General features: G+C 47.9%; 1 protein-coding gene across 1 annotated transcript in view; it reads right to left on the minus strand.

The window, feature by feature from the left end:
• The window catches only part of IKBKE (inhibitor of nuclear factor kappa B kinase subunit epsilon), a 78,539-nt gene that overhangs the window by 50,878 nt on the left and 2,458 nt on the right, over positions 1-25,203 (minus strand). The window contains exons 3-19 of the mRNA XM_074936312.1: positions 24,270-24,410; positions 23,426-23,561; positions 21,809-21,990; positions 20,994-21,154; positions 19,481-19,591; positions 16,497-16,676; positions 15,726-15,922; positions 14,317-14,381; positions 14,131-14,222; positions 13,270-13,371; positions 10,884-10,959; positions 10,661-10,770; positions 7,651-7,727; positions 7,409-7,448; positions 6,305-6,406; positions 1,898-1,994; positions 761-873 (exon numbers count right to left, since the gene is read on the minus strand). Of these exons, the coding sequence (XP_074792413.1) occupies positions 761-873; positions 1,898-1,994; positions 6,305-6,406; positions 7,409-7,448; positions 7,651-7,727; positions 10,661-10,770; positions 10,884-10,959; positions 13,270-13,371; positions 14,131-14,222; positions 14,317-14,381; positions 15,726-15,922; positions 16,497-16,676; positions 19,481-19,591; positions 20,994-21,154; positions 21,809-21,990; positions 23,426-23,561; positions 24,270-24,410 (1,982 nt within the window). The remainder of the gene's footprint in view (positions 1-760; positions 874-1,897; positions 1,995-6,304; positions 6,407-7,408; positions 7,449-7,650; positions 7,728-10,660; positions 10,771-10,883; positions 10,960-13,269; positions 13,372-14,130; positions 14,223-14,316; positions 14,382-15,725; positions 15,923-16,496; positions 16,677-19,480; positions 19,592-20,993; positions 21,155-21,808; positions 21,991-23,425; positions 23,562-24,269; positions 24,411-25,203) is intronic.

Genomic DNA, 25,203 nt, shown 5'->3' on the forward strand with positions numbered 1-25,203 from the left:
CTCCCCTTCTCAGACACCCCCCAATTCTGATTAGCAAGTAGCTATTCTGGAGTTTCCTGCATTGCTTCTGAGAGCCCGACTTGGCCTGCAGTCCCTTCCTCCCTCAACCCCAGTGTACCTGTGGGAGGGCTAGAAAGCTGGTTAACACTATCTGCTGGAGAACAAACAAGGCCTCCCTGCTCCTTCAAGTTCTCAAGCCTGCTCTGTTCTGATACCCACACCTAAATTCACCACCTAAAATACCCACACCTAAAATCACCAAAACCACACTTCATATTAAGGTTCCTTTTACGGACAATTCATAAAGGGTTAACAGCAGCCTGAATACATGGTTTCTCAATTGTTGTAGTGTCCAACAGGCTGCTAAGCCACAGTTTATAACCATCGATAATATCTTCTCCTGATGGGCGCCGGACCATTTATAAACACACACACACACACACACACACACACACGTCTAACATGACATTTGTTAACCCCTCAAACCAGTTTCAATGAAGTCACACAAATGAGGGTCATTCTTGTCAGTTGCCAGCTTGTGCAGATGGAACCTCAATATAAACGGGGGACCATGAATTCTCATATGGCTGGTCGTGGTCCCTAGCCCAAACCAACCGTAGCTGGACTCTGGGGAAGTTTATGACTCAGGCCTATTCCCTAGGCATAAGGGAACTTGTAATGGTGCACACTCCTTAGGCCCTTCCCATTGGTTCTGGACATGTTCCAGCTCCCTTCTCTCCTGTAACCCACCTAGACTCACCTAAGTACCATCTCCTGATGCGCTAGATTCATGTACATTGGTGGGGGTGCAGAAGAGACCTGGGCCAAATTCGGTTTCTCCCACAGGATTCTCTGAGGTAACTTGTCCAAAGCCTGTGAAAGAGAAGGAAACTTTACAGCTTGCAAATGACATGCTATTTCCTATATTTAGCTCTGGCATCTTTGATGCTTAGAGGTTGTAATAGCAAGGGGGTTTTAAACGCTGAAGTAGAGTGATGTGCAGATAACCAGGGCCATCAATAAACCTCTCCATGGAAAGCAAAATAAAAATAGCAGATGGACCAGGGCACCTGTTCTGTGTCTACATCATAAAGTGCCAGAGAACGCATCCGAAAAACTCTCGGCAGGCAGCTCATCATGTTTATAACTGTTACTTCAGACTATAATAAACTGGAAGTGGCAGCTACTACTGCTAGGCAGCTATTCACTTTGGGGGGGGGGGGCAGGGGTGTTCATTGTTTCCTGTCCACTGGATACCCAGGACCTGCCATTACATACCCTGTTCAGTAAAGAGATCAACCCATCATACTCGACCATCAGCTACAAAGACATTTGGCAGTGTGTTAATGGAAGTCTCAATGAAGCAAAAAAAAAAAAAACCCACAAGAGTCATCAGAAGTGTCACCCTCATGAAATTACAGACTGTATGTTGTAGCGTGTAGGATATGGGCTCAGTACCAAAAGTCACTGGGATAACAACTTGTTAGCAGAGACTTAATTTGCTATTTTTTTTTTTTTTTGAAGTGTGAGCGTGTTGCAGACGAGTAGTCTGAACACAGGGTTAGGAGCCAGGAATGAGTGCATTCTTATCCCACCGCTACCACCAACTCACTATGTCATTTTGCGCAAGTCACTTGGGACCAAATTTTCAAAAGCACTGAAGTGGCACAGGAGCTGAGGTCCCACTGACTTTTGGAAGTGTTACCCGCTTCACCTTGCTCTTCTGCAAGTTTTCCCCACCTATAAAATGAAGACTAACACTATTCCCCTACTTATAGCACAGGGGATTGGTGCGCACTTTGAAAATTACAAGTGCAAGATACTAGCTTGGTTTTAAAAAGTCTACACTGTAATATCCATCTTCTGAGCAGAGAGGGTTTTAGAATAAACACGGTACGTTATGGAGGCACTCCTGGCATCCCATCATCTCCACACTACAAGCTGCTATAGAGTTGCTGACTTTCTTCAAATGCTCTCTCATCTCCCAGATTTTCCTATTGAGAAAAAAACAAAACAAAAAACAAAAACTCCAGTCAAATATTTGGTAAGAAAGAGAACATTGATTCCCCCCCCCCCCTTCTGAAAACCATATTGGATTTGGGTTAAAATCCTACAGGGAAGCAGATGAATGGCTCTTGGTGTCACACCCATGTTATAATTACAGTCATGCCTCTATTGTTCTTAGGCAAGGCTGTCCAAAGAGCACTAGCAGTAAACTAAAAGGGAAAAAGGTACCCTGTGTGGAGGGTGCACACACCCTGCGCCAAATTTCACTCTAAAAGGCTACTTAAATTTGTAATTAACAATGGCTGTTCTCTTCTCTCTGTGCCTGACCCAGCAGAAAGCCTCCCTTTGACTTCAGCGGGCTTTAGATCAGGCCCTATGTGCTTAATTCCCCCACAGACAATAATAAAGGAAAATAGGCATTGCCTAAAAGTAACAACTGCACTTCTGTAGCATCCACAAGTCTCCAAGCAATAAACTAAACCTTGCTACGGTGAGGTGAACATTACAGCTGAGGAATTTGAAGCACAGAGAAGCGAAGTGATTTGCCTGAAGTCACACAGGACATCAGTGGCTGAGCTGGGAATAGCACCTTAGAGTGTCTACACCGCCCATGAAACCAGGGCTCTGACTCAGGTTTGGGTCCAAGCCCTGCTGCCATCCACACACAAATGAGTCTGACTTGGGTCAGCAGGCACTTACGACCTGGGTCCTAGGACCCTGCTAGGGGCGTGGGTCAGAGCCAGAGTCCTGCCATGACTTGGGTTCAAGCCCTGTCATTTTGCAAGGTGGACTCCAGTCAAGCTGCAAACCCAAGTCAGAAGGGCTGCGTAGTGTGCTATGGAGGCGTCAGCAAAGCGGTGAGACCCAGCTCCAGCGACTGTAAACCCAGGTTAACAATGCAGTATAGATGCTCAAGCACAGGCTTGGAAACACCTCGTGCACAAGCCTGGGTCCCACAGACCTGGTTTTCTGAGGCAGTGTAGACATACCCATAGAGTCCTGATTTCTGGGTCCCTATTGTAGGGCCAAATATAGCTTACCTTATTCCTGTATTAGTAGCAGTTTTATGGTCAGGCGAAGAGGCCCCAGGCAAGGATCAGAGTTCTGTTGTGCTAGGCACTGTGCAGACAAGAAACTAGCCTAGTCCCTGCCCCAAAGAGCTCAGATCACTCCCAGTCAGTGGGATCACTTGTTTGATCAAGATGAGCAGAACGATTAGCGTCGAGTCACGAGACCCCCTCCAATGGAGCCGTTCACACATCCGGGGTGGACAGAGCTCAGTATTTGGTCAGAGCAACAGCTGCCACATGCAGATTACCAACAGCGTCACTGGTGTGCTTCAGACCAAAAATCTGTCTACAACCTTTGGGAGACTCACCCTGTTGCCACCTGTGCTACGTGCCTGAGTGCAAAGGTGCCTCCCAGTAGACCGACGTGACACAGAGGAAACCCTCATCATTACGGAAAGAGGTTGTATGTTTGTTTTGGCTTTATTCTTGTTCCTTGAAAGTGAACAGTGCAATCCCCAGAAAAGACCCATCACCCCATAAAACCCAACCTACGAAACAAGGACAAATCCAAAAGAAGCCAATTAGAAACGAAGTGAAAGTGAAAAACAACTCTGACCTCAAACTATAGAAATCCACCAGGAGAGAAAAGAAAAACAAGAGGAGTCTTTAAGAAACAAAAAGACACCAACAAAAAATCCGCATCCATGCAAATCCCACTTAAATCTAAATGAGACTGATGTGTTGCGGAGGCCTCATACTGTCCCCTCTGCAAAGGGGTGAAAATCATCCTCAGAGGAAAAAACTCCCACTGAAGTCAACGAGAGATTTAACTGCAGAGGGAATGGGGACTGCAGGATTGTATCCATTATTATGTTCAAGAACTCCTTTCCCCACCATTGAAATGGAGCCACTTCAGGGGTACGGGATTGCAGCTAGTCAGAACTGCAACACAGCACAGGATTAGAAAAAGGTAGGGAAGGAGGGCACCTAAAGAGGTTGTCTAGTCCAGTGATTCTCAACCAGGGGTACGTGTACCCCTGGGGGTACACAGAGAGCTTCCTGGGGTACATCAACTCATCTAGATATCTGCCTAGTTTACAACAAGCTACATAAAAAGCACTAGCCAAGTCAGTACTAACTAAAATTTCATACAGTGACTTGTTTATACTGCTCTGTATACTATACACTGAAATGTAAGTACAATATTTCTATTCCAATTGATTTATTTTATAATTCTATGGTAAAAATGAGAAAATAAGCCATTTTTCAGTACTAGTGTGCTGTGACACTTTTTGTATTTTTGTAAGCAAATAATTTTTAAGTGAGGTGAAACTCGGGGGTACGCAAGGCAAACCAGACTCCTGAAAGGGGTACAATAGACTGGAAAGGTTGAGAGTCACTGGTCTAGTCCGTTTCTTTAAAGGAGGTCCCTTGTGCATCCTGCCCAACAGTGTGTGGGGGAGAAAGAAAATGGTAGCCAAGGACACCAAGGCAGATGCCTGCTCCTGAAAAAGATGTCCTAGGGCTTTTTGAGATCTACCTACAGGAGGTTTGAGCTTCACTACCAGGCTTTTCCTAAAAGTTCCCCCACACCGTAAACCTCACTGAACTCGATTCCACCTCAGAAACAGAGGGGCAAAACCTCAAGCAAGTTCGAATGCTGTTAGAGAAAATCATTCCCACCCACACCTAAAGCCTTTGGGAGAAGATGCGCTACTTTAAAAGCAACTTTGCAATAAAAACCCAACCTCGGCAACAGCCACAACTAAGTAACTCCACTTTTTTTGCTGTAATAAGTCACTGTGCAGCACTCAGTCACCACAGGGCAATTTGCTCCTTGCTGTATTCCCCAAACACCATTTAACATAAAATCAGTCTTAATAGCAGCCTCGTTGTGGTACATGAAACCCTCCCGTTAAGCGAACAAAGAAATCAGCCACTTGAAGGGAAGCTGAGGCAGTTTTGAACTGGGAGGGATGGTCGTCTGGATTTTTTTTTTTTTTAATGCTGCCTTGTGTGTGTTCAATACAGAAGTGTGATGGGACAGTCAGGGAAATCACCCCCTTTTCTTTCCCTCATCTCCAACTGGTCAGCACTTACCCACCTATAACTTTATAAATTTTCTCTTCCTCTTACCCACCTATAACTTTTTCCTGTGCTCTGGGTTATACTTAGACCCTGGTCGGCCAATTGGACAGAGCACTGGACTGGGACTCTGCAGACCTGGGTTCTGTTTCTGATTCTGCCACTGCCCTGCTGGTTGGCCTTGGGCAAGTCACTTAACTCTCCCCAGGCCTCAGTTTCCCCATCTGCAAAATGAGGATAGCGATATTGCCCTCCTTTGTAAATGCGCTTTGAAACCGACTGATGAAAAATGCCATATAAAAGAGCTGGGTATTTATTATTACCTTGTAACGACTTACACACATGCTTAAGGCTTATTGACACCATAAATAGCTCCCCTGATGTTAGCTAGGGCCCTAGACTGTGAGCTCTTTCAGACAGGAAACAGATTGTTATGCGAATGTACAGCACCTACCACAATGAGGCTCTGATCTCTGACCGGGGCCTCTAGGCACTACTGCAATACAAATTAGCGTGATAATAAACATAGGAAACATATTAGAACTAGGGGTGGATCCTCAAACCCCAGGATCCAAACTCCAGAGATAAGCATTGTCAGCCAAACCCAGACCCTGCATCCAAACAATCCAAAAGCTGGGGGTCAGAATCTGAATGTAAATCCAGTCTTTCCCAGGGTTCAGGTTCTTTGGATTCAGACCATCGCAGAAATAGATACAGGCTAGAACATGGATCCAGGATTCAGACTTGGGCTTGTCTCTGAATTACATCCATCCACACCATTAGGATCATCACTGGCAGGGCCTCTCCACCATGCTTCTTAATAAGCTCTTCTACAGAGCAATGGCTGAGAAATTCTTGGCACAGGATAGAAAAACGAGACAGGCAGTAGCAGCCTTCGAGGGTTTCTTACTAGCTTTGTGGCTTATTATTATTTCCTCCCCAGCCCCAATGGGAGGTACTAGTAAAATATCTTGAGCCAAGCCCCACCATAAGCGTAATTCTTGGAGACCTTTAGCAGCTACAAGAGGTTCTCGGAGGGATGTTCACAGGAATCAAAGCTCCTGCACCATGATGATCCCAACCCACGACTATTAACACAGAGGCTGCTCCCAAAGTACCAGCTCTGGTTACAAGAAAAACTAGAACCCGGATATCTGGTGTAACACACAGGACACAAGTGAAGAAGAGAGCACAGCCATTACCTCGTTATGCTCCCATGGGTGGCCAGCACAACTTGATATTTCTGCACGCAGTCCTCCTGGAAAACTGACAGGACCTTCTTGGCCAAATGCCCTAAATTCAGCCTGAAAAGATTGGGGGAGAGGAAAAAAAAAAAAGGAAAAAGAGCATTCTTTGGGTGGGATTCAGTACCATCGCTGAAGTAACATGAGCGCGGAGATGGTCTCCAGAAAGGAAGGGTGGGGGTGGGGGGGAGGAGGGAACTGCACTTTCTGAAGGGATGGCAAATTCTCCCGTGGCGTGAAAACAAACAAGTCCCAGGCAAAATTTCATAGGAAAACTCTCTTCAGTGGGAGATTTTCCAAAACCATCTAAGGGATTTAGGAGCACAAGTCCTACTGAAAGCGAGTAGGACTTGTGCTCCTAAATCCCACAGGCGCTTTTGAAAATCTGCACCTTCAAGTTTAATGAGAAAGTCCATAGTAACATTAGAACTGATAAAATATATCGGGGGGTATAAACTCTTGTGTCAGGTGAGCATTTAAACAGGTGATTAACGTTGTGCAGGTGTTAAAGTCCCATTGGCTTCAATTGGGTTTGGGGGAGATTTTTAAACGCATAAGGGCCATTTAGGCACCTAATTCCCACCGAAAGTTAAGCGTGTGGCCTAACTGCTTTCCTGAACAGGGGTCTTCAGGCATAAGCCAGCCACTAATTGCTGGTGGGCAGTAACCTGCGGCCAGTTGTTTTAGCAGCCTCCATGACTGATTTTTCATTTGTATTGTGATCGCGCCTCAAGGACCCAGTCACGGATTGGGCCATTTTGCACGAGGCACTGTATACACAGAATGAAAAGGCAGTCTCTGCCCCAAAGATCTTACAGGGTATGTATATTTACACTATGGGGTTTCTTGCACCTTCTTCTAAAGTAGTTTGGCTGGGAGGAAAGGGCTGGGATCGATAAACCGATTGCCATGGAAGTCATTTACGGGCCAGACATTCTTAGCATTCATATGTGAGAATATTCTGAGTCTCCTCAACAGGCAACCAGAAATGCCAGACATTGAACCGCCCTGTTAACTGTGGCCAGGCTTTCAAGCCCCTGGAAGAATGGGTTATTTACTTACTTATCCAGCTTGTGTATTTGTTCCTCATTGTAGGCTAGCCCTAGAAAAGAGAAAGATACTTATCTGTCAAGTGCCAGGAACCTTCCACATTCATACAGACGGATACACGTACATACACACACTCACAGCTGCTACTCTCTAGCAAGAGACCTCTTGAGAAAAAAAGACTACAGCTGAAATTTTCCAACAGCATTCAAGTCAATGGTAGTTGGGTGCCCAACTCACCAACTTCAGCTACTTACGCGGACTCATCCGGGTCTTCTTGAATTGCTTGTATATGAGCTGCATCCTCTCGAGGCAGCACTCCATCTGCCGGATGCTGTGGAACCAGGACATGAGATGCGTTTTCTTTCCAGCCAAATGTTCAATTAAACCTCGTTTCGGACAAGGAGCTGGGTCTGCAGCTACCCATTTCCCTGTGAGTCACACAGAGCGCAAAGCAAAGGCTGTGTTCCCTAGTGGACAGAGCACTGGATTGGGATTCAGGATACCTAGGTTCTATTCCCAGCTCTGCCACTGGCCTGCCGCATGACCCTGGGCACATCCCCTTTCTATGCCTCAATTTTCCCCCTCTGTAATGGGGATAATTGGGATTATAAATTGGGGATAATTATACTGACCTCCTTTGTAAAGCCCTTTGAGATTGACAAATGAAAAGCTCTACACAAAGCTAGGTATTATTTCTACCCCAGCAGGACTTTGAAATCCAGGTGGCTAAGACCAGCCCTGAGGCATTTACTTGTCTCCTCACACAACCAACCACCAACTCCCTCCTTGTTAGTACTGCCACTAGCCTTTACTTGGCTCCCACCATCGGGGTGTCCAGGCATCTCACTAGACTTAAGCTGAGACAGTCAAGATGACTACATCGACCCTGAGCCTTGTGTTAAGTCTCCTAGCATTGCATCAGCTGCAGCACGGCTCCCCCAGCAGGAGCCCTTGCGTAGAAAGAGCACAAGTGGGTGCTTTTACTGCCGGTGTTGTTTAGCCCTGCTCTGAGTGGGGTTAGACGACACACCGGTTAAAACACACACCAAGGCTCCCACTGTTGCTAACAGAGGTGGGATGCACAAATGGGAAATTGTAACTAAAAGCTCAGTGCAGGAAAGGCTCAAGAGAGCTTAAACCCCATCTCCCTTTGTGGCAGCCAGCCAGGAATTCATCAGCAGCAAGGCCTGGACAAAGAAGGCTGTCCTGCAGCTCTTCCCACAGGGGGCCAGGATATTGTGGATTCATCCTTCAAACACACCTGTTATTGTGGCTGGTTGGTTCTGGTAGCACCTGCAATGTTCCGAGGCATTTTCCAAACAGAAAAGCAGCACAGTCCCTGCTCCAAGAGAGATTTCCCAATGGTGCCTATTGCAAGCTTCTTCTCCCTCACCCCCAGCTTGTATTAGCCCAGGGACTGTGGTGGTGGGTAGCAGGACAGAGAGGAACACAGCTCCCCCACCTCTGCCCAAAGCAGATGGGTGCTTTCCCTTCCCTCCCAGGCGTGGGGAGAGCAGCTCCCACTCCTATTAGCTCAGGGGGTGCAGTGAGAACTCCCCTCCTGTTTCAATCTACTTTAACCCCTACGTATTGCACCTCTGAAATATTGTGCTTGTGCCTGGAGCAGGCTGCAAGCTCCCTGGTGCAGGGCCTGGGCATTTTTCATGAGTCCACTCCTCGGCCATTCAACTAAAACCAACAGAGCTGGCAGGCGTGGCATGGCATGGCATGGGTGGGGAGGCACTTAACCACCCTTGAGCTAATGGGGAAATTGGGAGCCCCCTCCAGAAAACCTCAAACTGAGTCACAGAAGTGGGTGTATTTAGGAGCTGGTGCCCGAGACCACATCCTGATTGTCAAACCTCCCAAGAGACTTGCTCTGCCAGCCTCCTCTCCACCTATGCTGCCCCTCCCTTCTCCATTTAACCTCATCTTCACCTACTCCTCCGCTCCTTTAGGTTTGGCTTCCTGCCCGTTCCTCCCCCGACACCTCCTTCGTTTTCTACAGCTGTCGATTCATTTGCCTGAGGCAACCTCCCCATCTCCTTCCAAAGGGGAGTCCAGTCCCTCCAAACTTCTCCTTCTCGCCTAAGCTTATTATTGACATTCACCCATAGTGGGCATTGTGACACTTGCCATGACGGACATGATAAAAATAAGCTGCATTCCAAATAGAGCTTAGTTTAAACAGCCATGACCTGGAAACACAGAGGCTTCTGAGTGCAATCTCTTCGGGCTCCTGGGGAAAAGCTCAGGCACAGTTAATACCATAAGACAGGCCCTAGTACTCTAATCCAGGAACCTGGCATCCTCAATGCAAGTGTTAGATAAGGATGATAAAGAGCATCCTTGAGATCAAATGCCACCAGAGACTACAGTACACACATTGTATATACACGCTGCTCCTCTATCGATTTAGACACGTTTCTGCTAGAAGCTGGGACTGAATTGTTCTTGTAGCAGAAAGTGAAACAAGTTCCAAATAAGTAGCCTGAAATGAAATCCAACTCCCTAGAATCACAGCTGGCCAAGGCACAAGCACCAAGAACATTATAGGCAGTACGGCCCAGTGGGTAGGGACTGGGCCTGGGCGTCGACAGCCAAAGCATCATAGAACCATGGGTTAGAAAGGACCACAAGAGCCATCTAGTCTAACCCCCTGCCAAGATGCAGGATTTGTTGCTGTGTGAGAGAGAGTCCTGGGTTCTAATCCCAGTCCTGCCACTGACTCCATTTTCCCATTTATGAAAATGGGGATAATTATTAGAATGGACTGAAAAATGGGGGGGGGGGGGAGAGAATGCTGACATATTTGGTGCCAATTTTCCAAAGTTTTCCCATAATAATAATGATACATTTAGAAAGTACCTTGAACCATATGGATGAAAGGCACTACAGTATGTGCAATGTCATTTGATCAGTGCTAATAAGAGTACAGCTATTAACAGTACTGAAATATAAAGTGCAAAGTAAGGTGTCAAATACTGGCAGTGCCCTGGAACGATACACACACACACACACACACACATCTAAAGTGCAGCACTTACGTCTGTCATAGAATCGTTATCAACGTCTTGCACTTACATGCAAAGCAATATTAATATAAAATATGTACTATTAACGGTGTGTACACGAATACTGGTCGTGTGCTGTACCTTGAGATAGGCACACACTCTAAGTGGGTGTGTACAGCAACACACACACAGTTGCATATGAAAATACATTCATGGTTTTCAACATTAAACAAAAGCGTAATCCACAAACCTATCTTCATGTGTCTGTTTCCTGTGCTTTACCACTTCAGACAAAAGAGAGTCCAATGTCCCTTTATGTTCGGAGATGCTGTGGGAACATCTGGTGAGGTCTTCAGTGACCTACAGTGGGAAAGAAAAGGTCCAGATCAGGGCTCTCCATTAATCAGAGAAGTTCCACATGGGTTTCTCAGCTCCTCCCCACGCAACACCCGCAGCTGAAGCTACATACTCACAGTCTGCAGCCTTGTTTTCACCTCAGCCAGATCCTTCGCCTCTGGACTACTGTTGCCCCCAGAAACAGAGTCATACCTGTTGGACACAAATCAAAGCGTATTAAACCAGAGGCTGGATTCAGAGGGGCGTTTCCTGCTCTGGGCTAAGGGGCAGATATCACCTGGGCAAATGAAAACCATCTTCTTAGGCTGGACGTTTCGAAGGCATCTAGGAGATTTACAATCACAGCCCCCATTGAAATGAATGGGAATCACACCTCTAGGCAGCTCTCAGCACTAAAATAACCCAACCCCATATACACCATTTCCCACCACGGAGGTTATAAACCAAAGAGGTAAGAGCTAAAAAACCAAGGATGGGTTTAGATTTCACTGGAGCAGCCGTGACCGCAATGGATGGATTTGTCTGAGATTTCCCTGTCATTTGGTCTCTGATGGAAGTTCCACTAATAGAGCCTCTTAAATGGAAATAAAAGGCACATCAGCCTAACGAGCGCGGTCAGGCTGGAGGCAGCGTTCAGCAGAACTACACTGTAATGGGTCTCAATCCCAGAGGTTAGAGACAGAAGAGACACATTCAAGTCCAGCCTCCAGAGCCAATGCAGAATTGTTCCTTCTAGTAAATTCTACAGGATTTTGTCCATTCTTGTTCCGAAAGGACAGGGATTCCACTCAATGTCTTGGTCTGACTGACCTCCCCCTGGGATTTAGGATAATGCAGTGTGAGCCACTAGTCACATGGTTTTCATTTTACTGAGCAACAAGGCTCTTATTTTCCATTTGCATTCAGCCCAAGATTCCAGCACTGGTGTCTCCTTGAATTTACACTGTGACTTCATCTCTGTGGCTTATATAGTTTGCTGTACCCTGTAATATTCAGTCTGAAAAACCCCAAAGAGCAGCCAGACCACCAGGGACTAAAATCCAAGTTCTTATGAAACTGGAGACTGATCATCCAAGGGGGGTGGGAAACGGTAACCATTCAGCTCATACATTCCTGCACATTCCCCTTGTACAAGGATTGCAGGAATGTAACACTCACCAGCAACCCAGTTTACTCATGAGTCTCTTTCTCCACTGCCCCAATCATCTGGTGCACAATACCTACAGATAACCAGCAATGGCTCCTGACCAGTTCTTCCTGCACAGAACATTGCCATGGTCACTTCACTTCAGGAATCAAAGTAATATCAAGCTCTTGTATAGCATTTTTTTTAATCAGTAGATCTCAAAGCGTTTTACAATGGAGACCAGTGTCATTAGCTACTTTTTACAGATGGGGAAACTGAGGCACACAGAGAGGAAATGACTTGCCCAAGGTCACCAAAGGGCAGGAGGCAGGAATAGAAGCTGAGTCTCCCGAGTCTCAGCCCAGTGCTCTATCCAATAGGCTACACTGCCAAGCACTGCGTTGAGTGGTGAGCTAGATCCAATTCCTAGTGGACTAGTGTCCACATCACCAAACCTGCCACCACTGGTTGAAGATCTCAGCACAGAGGACAAGGACTGTGAATGGGCCCTGTAAGCAGAATGGGGAAGTGGTTCAGACAGTCGGGGTGAAGGTACTCTACACCGGTGGGGGTAGCGGTGGGATACTGCACTGCTTACTTTCTATGCTGTACCAGCTCTGTGGATAATAAAGGACCTCGTCCTCCTTGCCTGTCAGGGGAGTTCTCTTCCTGGTGTTCCACTCTGGATCCCTTGTTTGCACCTTCGGAGCTACATGCTCTGCCCTGGTTTTTGGTTCTTTGTCTCCTGCAGTCAGTTAAGTTCTGGGTTCTGTGGCTGCGCATGTGGCCTTTGTTGTGACCCTGGGGAGTTCTGCTCCCCATCCCAGGATTTAGGCAGCACCAGATTCACCACAGAGATGTTAACGGAGCTCTCCATATTTTTCTGTCACACACGAGAGCAGGAGATGCCTCAGTACAGAAGGTAAGAAACCTACATCATCCCAAGTCCGGAGAAGGGAACACGGCCTTTGGATTTATATTAACCAAGAGTCCTTACCTGATGCTTCAGTCCACTGTGTGTGTGTGTGTGTGGGGGGGGGCACCAAAGAGGCCTCAGGTGGATTTTTCCAAAGCCCCAGTGTGACAGAGGAGCACAGATCCCAGTGGCTTGCAGCTAGACTTGCACTCCCGAGTCACGCAGGAGTTTTGGAAACTTTCCCTCTCAATCCCTAACGTTCTGAGAGCTACAATAACTTCTCTTCAAGCTCGAGTGACAAGGGCCTGTGCCTGTGAAGAGCAGAGGCGAGTGTGTTCAGCCCACGTGCGGGACAGACGCAGCTCAGTGCCATGACCACATGTGCACAGCTGCAGAGCATCCTGCACTGGCGCCTGCATTACCCCTCGCTGCAGAAGTGACAGCAACAAGCGACACTTACAACGCGAAGGCTTTCAGCTCCGTATGCTGCAAGCAGCTCAGCATTGAAACGGCCGCTTCCCTTCTCTCCAGAACACGGGAGCACTTGGCTTTCAGGCTCTCACTGCAAAGAGACGGGTTTGTCTGGAATCATGCAACACCCCTCACCCTCTACGCAGAGCGAGGGGTGCAGTGCACTTGAACTTCCTTCCAACCACATCTGCCTCTCCCTCCCCTGGCCCCCGCCCCTCAAGCCCCAGCCTCGTGCTTCAGGGTTTCCTTTGGGTGCTTGTAACCATGAACGGTAGAATATACACAGCTCTGTCATTTATTCTGATCACCTGATATCGGAGGCCCTAGAATACGAGAGAGTTCTTACTCCGAAGAGCTTACGGTCTAAACAGGCAAGACACTGTACTAAGTGCATGAACACTGCTATATTGACCACCATGGCCTGAACTGCACCGACCCATCGGTGTCAGAACATGACTAGTGCACAGCCACAATGGGGACAAGGATTCCATCTGGAACACATGCTCTGAATGAAGCCCTCAGGTGTCTCTAATTCATGCACACCCTTCTGCAGTTGAGAAGCAGAGAGAATATCCCCCGTTTTATTTTTTACATCTAACGTTACATATGCACGCACATGTGCACGCACGCACACACTTAATCGTATTGATCCAAACCACTGCAGCATACACAGTGACACTGCAAGATTTGGAGCACCGCTGTAGAATACTATTGGGGGACTGTCTGAGCAAGCGATCTGGTTCTCAAACACAAGATATTTCTATCAGCTACACAGTGAGAAAAGAAATCAAACAGTTCCCACTGTTCTTTACACAGCACCAACAGGGCACACTGGCCGTCATGTACTTACATGACCCAGTGAAGACCTCTCAGAATAAATTCTTGACATTTCAGAAGTGACCGAGAGATCTTCAGTGTCTGGTGAACGGCGCTCAGGACACCCTAGAAGGCAAAAGGGCACTGCCACTGACCGCTCCTTCACCTGAGCACGATTTCCAAAGCCTATTTCAATCTTGAGCTGAAATCCCCAACGTACCTTTGCCATGCTGCAGTCAGCTAGGACATCAACCTTTGGGACAAACTTTGGAAACTCAAGTGATGCTGAAAACAAAGAGACATCGTTCACAGCTCTTTGAGGGTCTACTTCCCATATCGCCCACTGTACAGAGGGACCTCTGTGCTTCATGTTTGCTTAACAGGGAATGTCTCATGGAGTTGCACTTCTGTGGATCAGCACTGACATCTAGTGCCCACCTAGGTGAACCACAGGTATTACACAGATACAGGGGAAGGGAGGGGGACAGTTTCCAAATCTCCCATGTGACTTAGAAGTCTCAGTTCTACTTTCAAAAATGACTTAGGCTTCTAAGTCACATAGGAGGAAATGTTTAAAATTTTACCCCACAACTTGGAAGTTGTACCATCAGCTCCTGTGCACAAAACCCAAGCAGGAATTTAACTGGCTGCCACTCTCATCTCAACCAATGTTTTATTACACAGACATCGGCACAGAAAGCATCCTTCCCTGAAGGCTGTATGGGCATTTCTCTGTCTAATCTAGTGGCAAGGGTAATGTTCTCCTCTCCAGCTCACATTGTGGGTCTCTGCAACACATTTTGCTCTGGAGTTCTGCACATGGAATAAAGAGAATATAAAGCAGAGAACTGCAGTGTGGATCCCAATACACAAAAGTACTTAGTAGGTAGCACTTTTGATCTCTCAAGTGAATTACAAATATTAACTAATTAATCCTCTTCATATCTTTAAGACAGGGCTAAACAATTTACATTTTGCAAATGGAGAATGAGAGGCAGAGAATTTTCACTCAAGCCCATGGAGGGAATCTGTGTCCGATCTGGGATGAGAAGCTAGAAATTCCTTGCTCCTAGTCCTGCACCCAGATCACTCGCCCTCACCTCTGGGTTCAGCAAGACAGAGCAGAGCTCAGACTTTATTGACTGACAGTAGCACCTAGATGTCTCAGCCAGGTCCTGGCCCCACTGTGCTAGGCACTCTACATAGAAATCGCAGGAGATGGTTCCCACCCTAATGAGTAATCTACACAGACAAGACAGACAAAGGGTGGGAAAGGAGTATTATTATTACTCCCATTTACAGACTGGAAATAGAGGCACAGAGAGGTTAAATGACTTCCCCATGGGCACACAGGAAATCTGTGTCAGAGATGAAAACTGAACCCAACCCAAACACGTCCAATGCCTTAACCACAAAACCATCCCTTCCTCTCTGTTGAGCTTTGTCCTAATAAGTTACAGTTCTGCAGTGAGACTCCAGATGAAGTGACCAAGAGCCCTGTATCAGGAGGACATTGCAAGCGTGACCATGTGTGTGCATACACAGATGGCGGAAACTAAACCCACTAGAAGAGCTCAAATGGCTGGACGGGAAGCAGAAGGCTCCATTTTACGAGATGACTGTACTCACGATCTCTGAATCTCACTCCCACTGGTTCCTCCGGTTCACTGCTCAGCAAGGTCAGAGGGCTATTTTCTGTGGTTCTGGAGAAATTGTGAGCTTGCAGGGTGGGTTCCAATTGATACAGGTGACCTTCAAAAAAATATTCTTGATGGGGAGGGGCTATATTTGTCTGTGTGAAGACAGCTTCTAAAAATATGGTGGTACTGAAACGAAAACCAAAAAGGGAATGGAAGGGAAATAAAACATGAGGCTGTCAGCAACCAAGATGATTTCACACAATAGGCTGTAGTTGGGCTATTATTCTGCCCCCACCATCCCCTCCAAAATCCTACTCTTGGGTTTATCGTTCACCAAAGGAAGCTCAGTTGAGATCCAGCAAAGCTTTCTGGCAGCCTGCCGCATCAGACTCGTTCACACTGATACGTATTGTGGATTGCCATTGCGATAGCATTCTGCCACCTGAAAGCGTTAGCAGTCTGACCCAACTTCCAGTGAAGTCAGGGCGAGACTTGCCTGTGACATCAATGGGTTTCAGAGTATGCCCGATATGAGCGAAAACACACTCAAGAATCACTTCTCCTCCAATGAAATGCAGCCTCCCGTGGAGTGGAGGGCAACAGAGCAGGCATACAGGGGACAGGAATAAGCAACCCCTTCCAGCTGATCCATCTCCCTGGGAAAGCGCAGCTCAGCATTAAACTGAACCTTCTGCTTTCCCCACTGGGTTTTCAGCCTGGATTCTTCTCCCAGATTTGCCAGGGGCTAAGCTGTGCTTACGTGTTGTAGGCATGGATGTAGACCCGGTGCATGGTAGCTTGCTGCAAGGAGAAGACATGGACCACTATCCTGTGCAGGATATCACTGGTTTCAGCAAAGAACTGATCAAAGCCCCAGCATTTCTCCTGATCAACTTCCAGAATGTTAGCCAGGATGGGGATGAGCTGGCTCTTCAGCCCCCTGAAGCAAAGGAAAGGAAATGAAGATGTTATTCTCTCGCGCATGCACACAAATATGAACAGAAGACAGTGTGTTCCAATGGATAGGATGCTGGCCTGGGACTCAGGAGACCTGGGTTCTATTCCTAGCTTTGTCACTGACCTCTGTGTGACCGTGGGCAAGTCACTTCGCCTTTCTGTGCGTCTGTAAAGTGGAGAGAATACTAGACCTTCTTTTGTCAAGCGCCTTGAAATCTACAGATGAAAAGCATGCTCTCCAGGTTAAGAACCCATGCGTGATATTATCCTGATCCAACTCTCTTTGTAATCTTTCCAATCAATTACAAAAGGAAGGGGACTGGCAATTATAAGGACGACACATCATCAAATTGTATGCCACACACTCCCCATTTCACGGCATGGCCGAATAGCTTCTGACGAGCTCTCAGGAACGCATGCCTATGCTTTGTCATCATTAAGGATTCGTTCAGCTTTCCTTGACACAGGCCCATACAATGTTCATCCAGCATCCATGGGCTTGTCACATGCATTTCTCCAGACGCTCCATTACAATTTAGCCCTCGCAAATGAATCAAACTCAGGACCCAGCGAGTTTGTTTTCCCCATATTCATTTCCCTGGGGATGTAACAGACAATAAATAGACGGGTTCACAGGCTGTCAGACAGGAAGAGACAGACTGACTATAAATCTCTTTCGAATCCTTGAACCCTCATCTTGATAGGATGGGAAGATTTGGGGGGGGGGGGAGTGGAGGGTTTAAGAAATGAATGCATTTCCTTTTAAGGTGAATTTAGTGCTGGTGAGAGGTGCTGGACTGACAGCCCTAGAGACTGAAATCCCCTCTTTAGCCTACGTAAAGAAACTCACTCACTCTACCAAAGAAGTAGAATTGGAATTAGGAGTTTGGCTCATTTTTCCTCCTCTCATGAACGATGCCTGGTGCCATGCATAGGCAAGGCACTGGGAAGAGGAAGCAGAGGGGAAGTGTGGAAGTTACTATCACCTCAAAGCGTGTTAAGAGAAAGGACACTGGGACAGAGGCTATGAAGTACTAGAAAGACTGTTCCAAAATGGAGCACCAGTGATGTGTATTTTTTCTAATGCCCTCCCATAACGCACTTCCTCCTAGACACTGACAAACATGAATGAATCCAAACTCCTTTGTGTAGTCGGTGAATACAATTATTTACATTTTGCAGATGGGAAAACAGAGGCCCGGAGACGGAAAATGACAAAAACCCCAAGTTAACCACATTTTTTGTGCCCAATACAGCACTGAGAGTCAGCGCCAGGAACTGAACCCAGGCATTCTGGCCCAGAGCCTCATTCTCTAATTACGAGCCTGTGCTAACACAAATGGACCGATTAGTGTATATTCTGCAATACACAACTGAGAGACATGGGAAGAGAGGGGGTAGACAGAAGTTGGGGAGCTCATTGACAAAGAAATATCCTCCCTGGTTGGGGTTTTAAGATTAACCATTTAGCTCTTGGAGAAAGAGGAGAGACAGTGGAACTTGCAGGATCACCTCAAAAGTCAGAACCCATTGCAGAAATTATTAAATTAAAACCCCACACAGTAGTGCAGCTGCTACAGATTAACATGCCTGTGAGAAGTCTTCACATTATTTATTTAGGTAATAATATGCTTCTATTGGATATACGGTCACACTGGTTCTGGGCTTGATCCTTGTAATAAGTCATTAGGGTTGCTAGGTTCAATAAGGACTCATGGCACGATTACACCCTAAATTCTGATTTTAAGTACCAAAACTATCTTTTGCTGCGAAAGGGTTAATACAGACACTGTCAATAGTGGGAAATTTTGGAATTAACCAAAACAATGTGAGTCACTTCAACTGGGAGGGAACGTGACAAAATGGGCAAATTCTCTTTCTCTAGATGTACAGCACGGGACAAACACTAACTGTTTTGAGGCATTTTATATGCACTTAGGCCCTTGACACCACTCCAGCCTTAACATAAATGAGAATCAGGCCCCAGGCACATATGAATGAGTACGTCACAGACCACAGGGGTATAGTCACAGACGACTATAACGAAGGGCACAGAGAGCAGTGTGCTCCACACTTTTTCTTTGAGGCTGCAATCACAGCTTGTTGAGAGCCTTGTAATGCTCTGAAAGCCTTAACCACACTCAAGGTTCTTTATTTCAACATCAGCCACGTGCCCAGCGCTGTGTGGGACACGGGGCACTGGGGAGGATCGCAGGCAGCTGGGATTGAAGTCACGCACCTTTTGATCAAAAAGCAAGAGCCTGCTCAAAGCCCCAGCTCTGCTGGCTCAAAGGATGTAGCCAACTCCACCATCTCTGCAGTCCAGCTACTGGAGGGGGGAGCACAGCGAGGCAGCGTAAGCATGCATGACACGCACAACACCACAGTCCCTGCCCCCGAGAGCTTATAATCAGAGAGAGAGAAAACGGGATGCCCGGAGAAGCCCAGCCGATGGAACGACCAGGCTTTTACAGCCGAGATTTTCAGTGCCCAAATCCCATTGAACACGGCGTTTACCTCTCCTTAAGAACCATTGAGAAATATCATTTATATAGAGGAATTAATATCATTCCAGACTCACTGGGTCCAGGCACGATGGGAGGAACGTTTGCAAGGGCATAACTACATCCCTGGAGTATGCTGAGGGCAGAGCCGAGTCCCTGTGCTCTTTTCCAACCCAAAGCAGCACTTCTGTCTGTGCCACTCACTGACTGGTTGGAGGCCCTATGATCAAAGCAGGAGGAGGGAGAGCTCCCTGGAAGCAACCCCACCCCCTCCAGTACTCACACAGACAGCTGGCAGGTGATGGGCAGCTCGTAGCTCCACTCAATGGGCCCGTTCTCCTGCCTCTGGACGCCTGCGATAGCTCCAGCAGGTTTCTCCGTCGTTATTTTATACCTGTTGAAAGAAAAATAGTTCCACTGGGTGGAAACTGGACAAACTGGCCTCCCCTGGGCACACTCCAACCACTGGGCTTGCAAATTTCTTGGCAAGCGCGTAGGGGGGACAGGCACAGAGAGGGGAGAAAATCAGTCTCCACCTTCCCGTATCATAGGGGAGGAGTTTCAATGGACAGAACCAAAATGTACCAACAACGAGAGGTGCCTAAACCGTGCATGGAAAGCCAGGCAAACGGGAAGAAGCAAGCCGAGACTGTGCGTGCTGGCTAAGCCAATGGGCAACTGCACGTGCAGCCACGTAACCCACACATGCTTCGACTAGTTTGCACCTGCCTGTTTCATGGGTGCAATTTAGGCATCTGCTTTTTGAAGCTGCGATCCAGACCCATCTACCACCAAACCCCCGCGCCCCCCCATCAAACCTAGAAGTACAAAGGTATGAAAAGAAAAATCCAAAACCTGTTTCCATCATCCCTCGGGGGAAAAGCTGCATCGCTTTCAGAAGACGTGCGTGGGGGGAGGGCGGACACTTCAAGCAACAGCATGGAAGTCAAGTCAGAAGCTGCCCCATCTTTCAGCCGTTAAACCACAAAGCCACAGAAACACCGTTATCAGGGCAAACGTACCATAGAAAGGGGCACTGATTGCCAGCTGCAGCTCTGCTGTCTTCCTGCCTGGATGCGCACCCTGAGCAGAACCCAGTTAATCCCCCACGTACTTGAGTTGGGGACAGCATGGCCGGCTTGGTCTCCAAGTGGGCTTTGCTGCCCGACACTGTAGTGCTAACCACAGGGGCGGTCAATAGCAGGGGCTGCATTGATGACTTGCCAAGATGGGGCAGCCCCACAGAACGTGCAGTCCCTACTATATCGTTCGTGTTCTGTCTTGTCCCAAGAGGCCTTTCCTACCAGCAGCATGGAGCAGGGCATGCTGGGAACTGCAGATGAAGCCAGCCACAGGCTACACTTCCAGCAGATCTAAGGTATACGTGAGAATCTGGGTGATTAAATCATCAGTAAGCTAAGGTGCATAAACACAAACAAACCCGTTGAATTCCACATTAATAAAAAACAGCACAATGAGGAGTCTGTGGCTGAAATGGGTCTTCAGCAGACATCTGAGACTAAGAGCTTCATATTGGGACAGAGGCAGGACTCGAGAAAAGGATGCAACACAAGGAGTAGAAGGCACTGGCAGATCTGGAGTGGGGCACAGCACGGCATAGCAAGAGGTATTGCAGGTCAGGATTGGGGTGAATTGCTCGCTCTCCGTGTAGCCTACCTCATCCACTCTTCCCTACAGCTTCTCACTTTAGGACACAATTCAATTCCCAAACTCAGCCAAAAAAGACAACACAAAGCCCATGTAAACCCCGGACTCCTGTCGGTGGCACTACCTACATGATTTCTTTATTCCTGCGAGGTCCGCCGAAGGGGATAAATGGGAGACTGCCCGTAGCAGCATGGTAAAAGGTTACCCCAATGCTCCACAGATCTACAGTCACCCCGTAAGCCTTTTGCTGGGGTTTTCTCAGAACCGCTCGCTCGTACATGTCCGGGTGCTAATAGGATGAAGAGGAAGAAACGCATTGTGAATGAATCTGCTTTACTTATAGCAGGTCGGTCATGGAAGCCAAGATTTCCCCAGTGACTAGTGATTTAGGGTTCTTCCATTTTTGGGTGCCCAAAATGAAACACTTCAGAGGGCTTGCTTTTCCGAAAATGTAGGCACTGAAAATCAGGTCCCTGTAAGCTGGGCTCCCCAAAATTGAGGCACTCCAAATCTCCAGTCACTTTCAAAAACCTTGGCCATAGAAAGTGAAGTTCAAGCAAATGAGTCTCGATGAATGGAAACGCTTGGAGACAGAGAGGACGTCCACCATTCTAAGTGGCCAGAGCAACGGACTGAGACTAGAGACCTAGGATCTCATCCCAAGCTCTGTCACTGACCTGCTGGATGATCCTGGACAAGTCACATCCCCCACCCCCCCGTGACTCAGTTTCCCCATTGGTAAAATGGGGATAACGATAGTGAGCCCCTGTGTACAACACTTTGAGATCTACCTACGCAGAGTGCTATAGCAGAGCTAAGTATTGTTATTATACACTAAGCATAGCAACAGCCCAAGCTCCTACCGTTCCACGTATGCTGAGAAAAGTAACCCTTCCTTCCCGAACTCTTGCTCGTTAAGAAACTGGCATTTTGCTTTACTCACAAGATATTCCTCTGTCCCGTAGACGGACACAAATTTCTCGTCATCGTCCAGCTCTCGAGCGGCCCCAAAATCCGTGAGCTTATAGATGCTCTGCCCGTCTTCCCCCACCAGCCGCATGATGTTTCCTGGTTTGATGTCCCTATGGACAATACTGTTCTCACGAAGGTGGTTCATGCCGGCCACTATGAGCACAAAGGGGAAGTGAGACACTGCTTAGAATGGCCGCAGCTTCTCTGAGCTGGCTTGGCTAACAAGCAGCAGTGTGGACTAGAATTGAGGGAGGCAGGCGGCCCTGGGTTCAGCTTTCAGACCTGGGGAAGCAAACATGAACTTGGGATAAACAGAAGAAAATCACGAGCATGAGGCCCATTCTGAAGAGGGGAAGGGAGCAGAGGCAAACCGAACCATCTCCGACGTGTGATAGCGTGGGCACAACCTACCTGCCTGCTCATTTGCACAGTTCAGTCTCTCAGCTGCCCCAGGATGCCAAGGGCAAGCTCAGAATCCACGCACCCCAGTGGAGAAGCGTAGCGAGACATTCCTGACATGCTCAGGGTGGACTCGCTACAGGGACCGAGAGCTTTGCAGCACCTAGAGTCTTTGCCGCCAGAAGTTCTTGGAGATGCCCACTCATCAAATGGCCTCTCAGGGTGGGAAAGTGGACAGTACAGGGGCTCCGTTCCAGGGTATGGAGTCTTTCACCTGCCAAGTCACTGGTTCAAATCCAGCCTGGGTCAGTAGTGACTGACAGCGCTTACCATTTGGTGGCCTGAATTTGGCAGTCTCAGTTCTTAAGGGAGCTGACTAACAGTCACAGCTGGCCTCAGCAGAGGACAAGTGGGTAGGGGAAATGTACTTCTGGCCCTGTGTATTCGGCAGACAAAGGCCTTCACTCTCCACCATTCACACTGCTTTGTAAAATGCACCTCCAGGCATGCAGTAAGTTAGTTTTTGCCCCCATCCACATCTTTACAGAAGAGCAGATTTAATGAGGAGCTGGGTGTGAGGAGAGATTAATAAGACTGGGACTTTTCAGCTCGGAAAAAGAGACGACTAAGGGGGGAGATGATAGAGGTCTATAAAATCATGACTGGTGTGGAGAAAGTAAATAAGGAAGTGTTATTGTCTGCTTGCTCATAACACAAGAACTAGGGGCTGCCAAATGAAATGAAGAGGCAGCAGGTTTAAAACAAGGGAAAGGAAGTATTTCTTCACACAACACACAGTCAACCTGTGAACTCCTTGCCAGGGGATGTTGTGAAGGCCAGGGTTCAAAAAAGAACTAGATCAGTTCATGGAGGATAGGTCCATCAGTGGCTATTAGCCAGGATGGGCAGGGATGGTGTCCCTAGCCTCTGTTTGCCAGAAGCTGCACATGGGCAACAGGGGATGGATCACTGGATGATTAACACTGTTCTGTTCATTCCCTCTGGGGCAGCTGGCACTGGCCACTGCCGGAAGACAGGATACTGAGCTAGATGGACCTTTGATCTGACCCAGTATGGCTGTTCTTATATACAGCAGAATGCAAATCCCACATCCACACTAGGTGCATCGAGCACCTGTTTATCCCCCTTTCCCGCCACAGACACCCAAGCTAGTAGCTCTGAGACTTACCAACACAATGCAACACGATGAGGAACTCTGACTCAGACAAGCCAAAGGAGTTCTCTGGATCTTCTAATACGCTCAGCAAGCTCCCACATGAGCAGTACTCCATCACCAGCACCTTCTGCTTGCTGTTTCCCTGAGTCTGGGAGGCAGAAGGAGAGACTGATCCCTTGAGCAGCATCCTGAGCAACAGTGACCCTGTGATGCTGCGTTATGCACAGAGTCCCGGGGCAGGCTGTTGTGTTCCACCCTTTGTCCCGTCCACGGGAGGGTGGCATCCCCTCCTTGCCTGAGCGGCCTACGTGGCAATTCTAGTCAGAGACAACTGACTCCACAGGCAAGAGTACGTTGGGTGGGAAAATGAGCTCTGCCGCCCAAAACAAAGTCTGTGATTAACACAACACCCAGAACTCAAAGGAATTGGCCAATGGACCGCTTGAGTGTGTGATCCAGGACACTTGGCTCCATCGCCCAGGGCGTGGGAATCTGGGTAGACTAGTGGTTAAAGCACCGGACGTGCCGGCAGGGCACCTGGGTTCTATTCCTGGCTGCATCACTCAGCTGGCCTGGGGCCTTGGCCAAGTCACTTCAGTGCGCCATCCGTCAGTGGGGAACACCACCACAGGGACGCTGGGAGAGGTCACGAGTGAATGGTTGTAAAGTGCTTTGAGCTGAAACAATAGGGAGGGTCGAGGGTGAGTAGAGAAAAGCCACAGGAAGAAGCTGTGGTTATTCGGCAGCAGCAGCCCATCCTAGCAACCGGTGCCTAGTCACAGCTGCTAAAAGCCAAGTCCCACTGCATTACCATCAACCCACACCTTTCCCATTGCAGAGCTAGTGACAGACTTACAGTCTCTTCAACTGCAAACAGCTTGACAATGTTCTTATGGTTTAATTTCCTCAGCACCTCAAACTCTCTCATCTGCACCTCCTGTGGTCTCAGGTAGCTGGCATTATTAAAGACCTTCACAGCAACCAGCTCTCCTGATCTCTGGGCAAGGAGGAGAAAAGGAACAGGACAAATTCAGAGAGCAGCCCCCAGCTGGAATGCTAGCCCGCCAGGAAAACAGGTTAGTGGACAACACATGCTCTGTAGCGTGGGTACGGTTCTGTTCTAGAGGGGACGATCAAAACGAAGCCAGAAGGAAGCTCAGTTTAAGGATTAAGGGGGAGGATTTCAAAGGTGCAAAGGGAAGTGAGATGCCCAGCGCTCATTGAAAATCAAATTCCCCTTTGTGTCATCTTAAAATCTCCCCACAAGATCAAGAGTACACCTGGGTTTAACACTCAACAGGCTGCAGTACAGTAGCTGGTTGTTTGACTCTCTCCCTCCTTCTGTTCCCCATTTCATACCCAGCCTGGCACCCTCATGCAGTTCCTGTCCTGACCGAATAGCTCAGGCATGGTTAGTACATTGCAGTTTGGAAAGCAAACGATCCTGGCAATGTGTTTGTTTCTTTGTGGGGTTCACCCATTCTCCCCACTGCAAAGCTAGGACAGCGATGCTTACTGCACTTCGTTCTGTGCCCCCAAAGCCCAGGTGAAAGGTGCTGAGCGGGATATGTTTATTCAGTTCTGTAAAACAACTCCAGCGAGACCTGAAACCATCACCCCAAGTCTTTCCTCCACGAGAGTTAGTGGGTTACATTATAAACCATCCTTTAAACCGAATCTCCTTCCAAAGCCCTTCTCTGAACTGAGCAGTGAGAAAACCCTCTGAATAAACTTCAAAGCGCAGAGACGCTGACCAGCACGTGGCCCAATCCCAGTAGGTTAATATCCTG

Source organism: Natator depressus, chromosome 21 (assembly GCF_965152275.1).
Source record: "Natator depressus isolate rNatDep1 chromosome 21, rNatDep2.hap1, whole genome shotgun sequence".
Classification (NCBI taxonomy): domain Eukaryota; kingdom Metazoa; phylum Chordata; order Testudines; family Cheloniidae; genus Natator; species Natator depressus.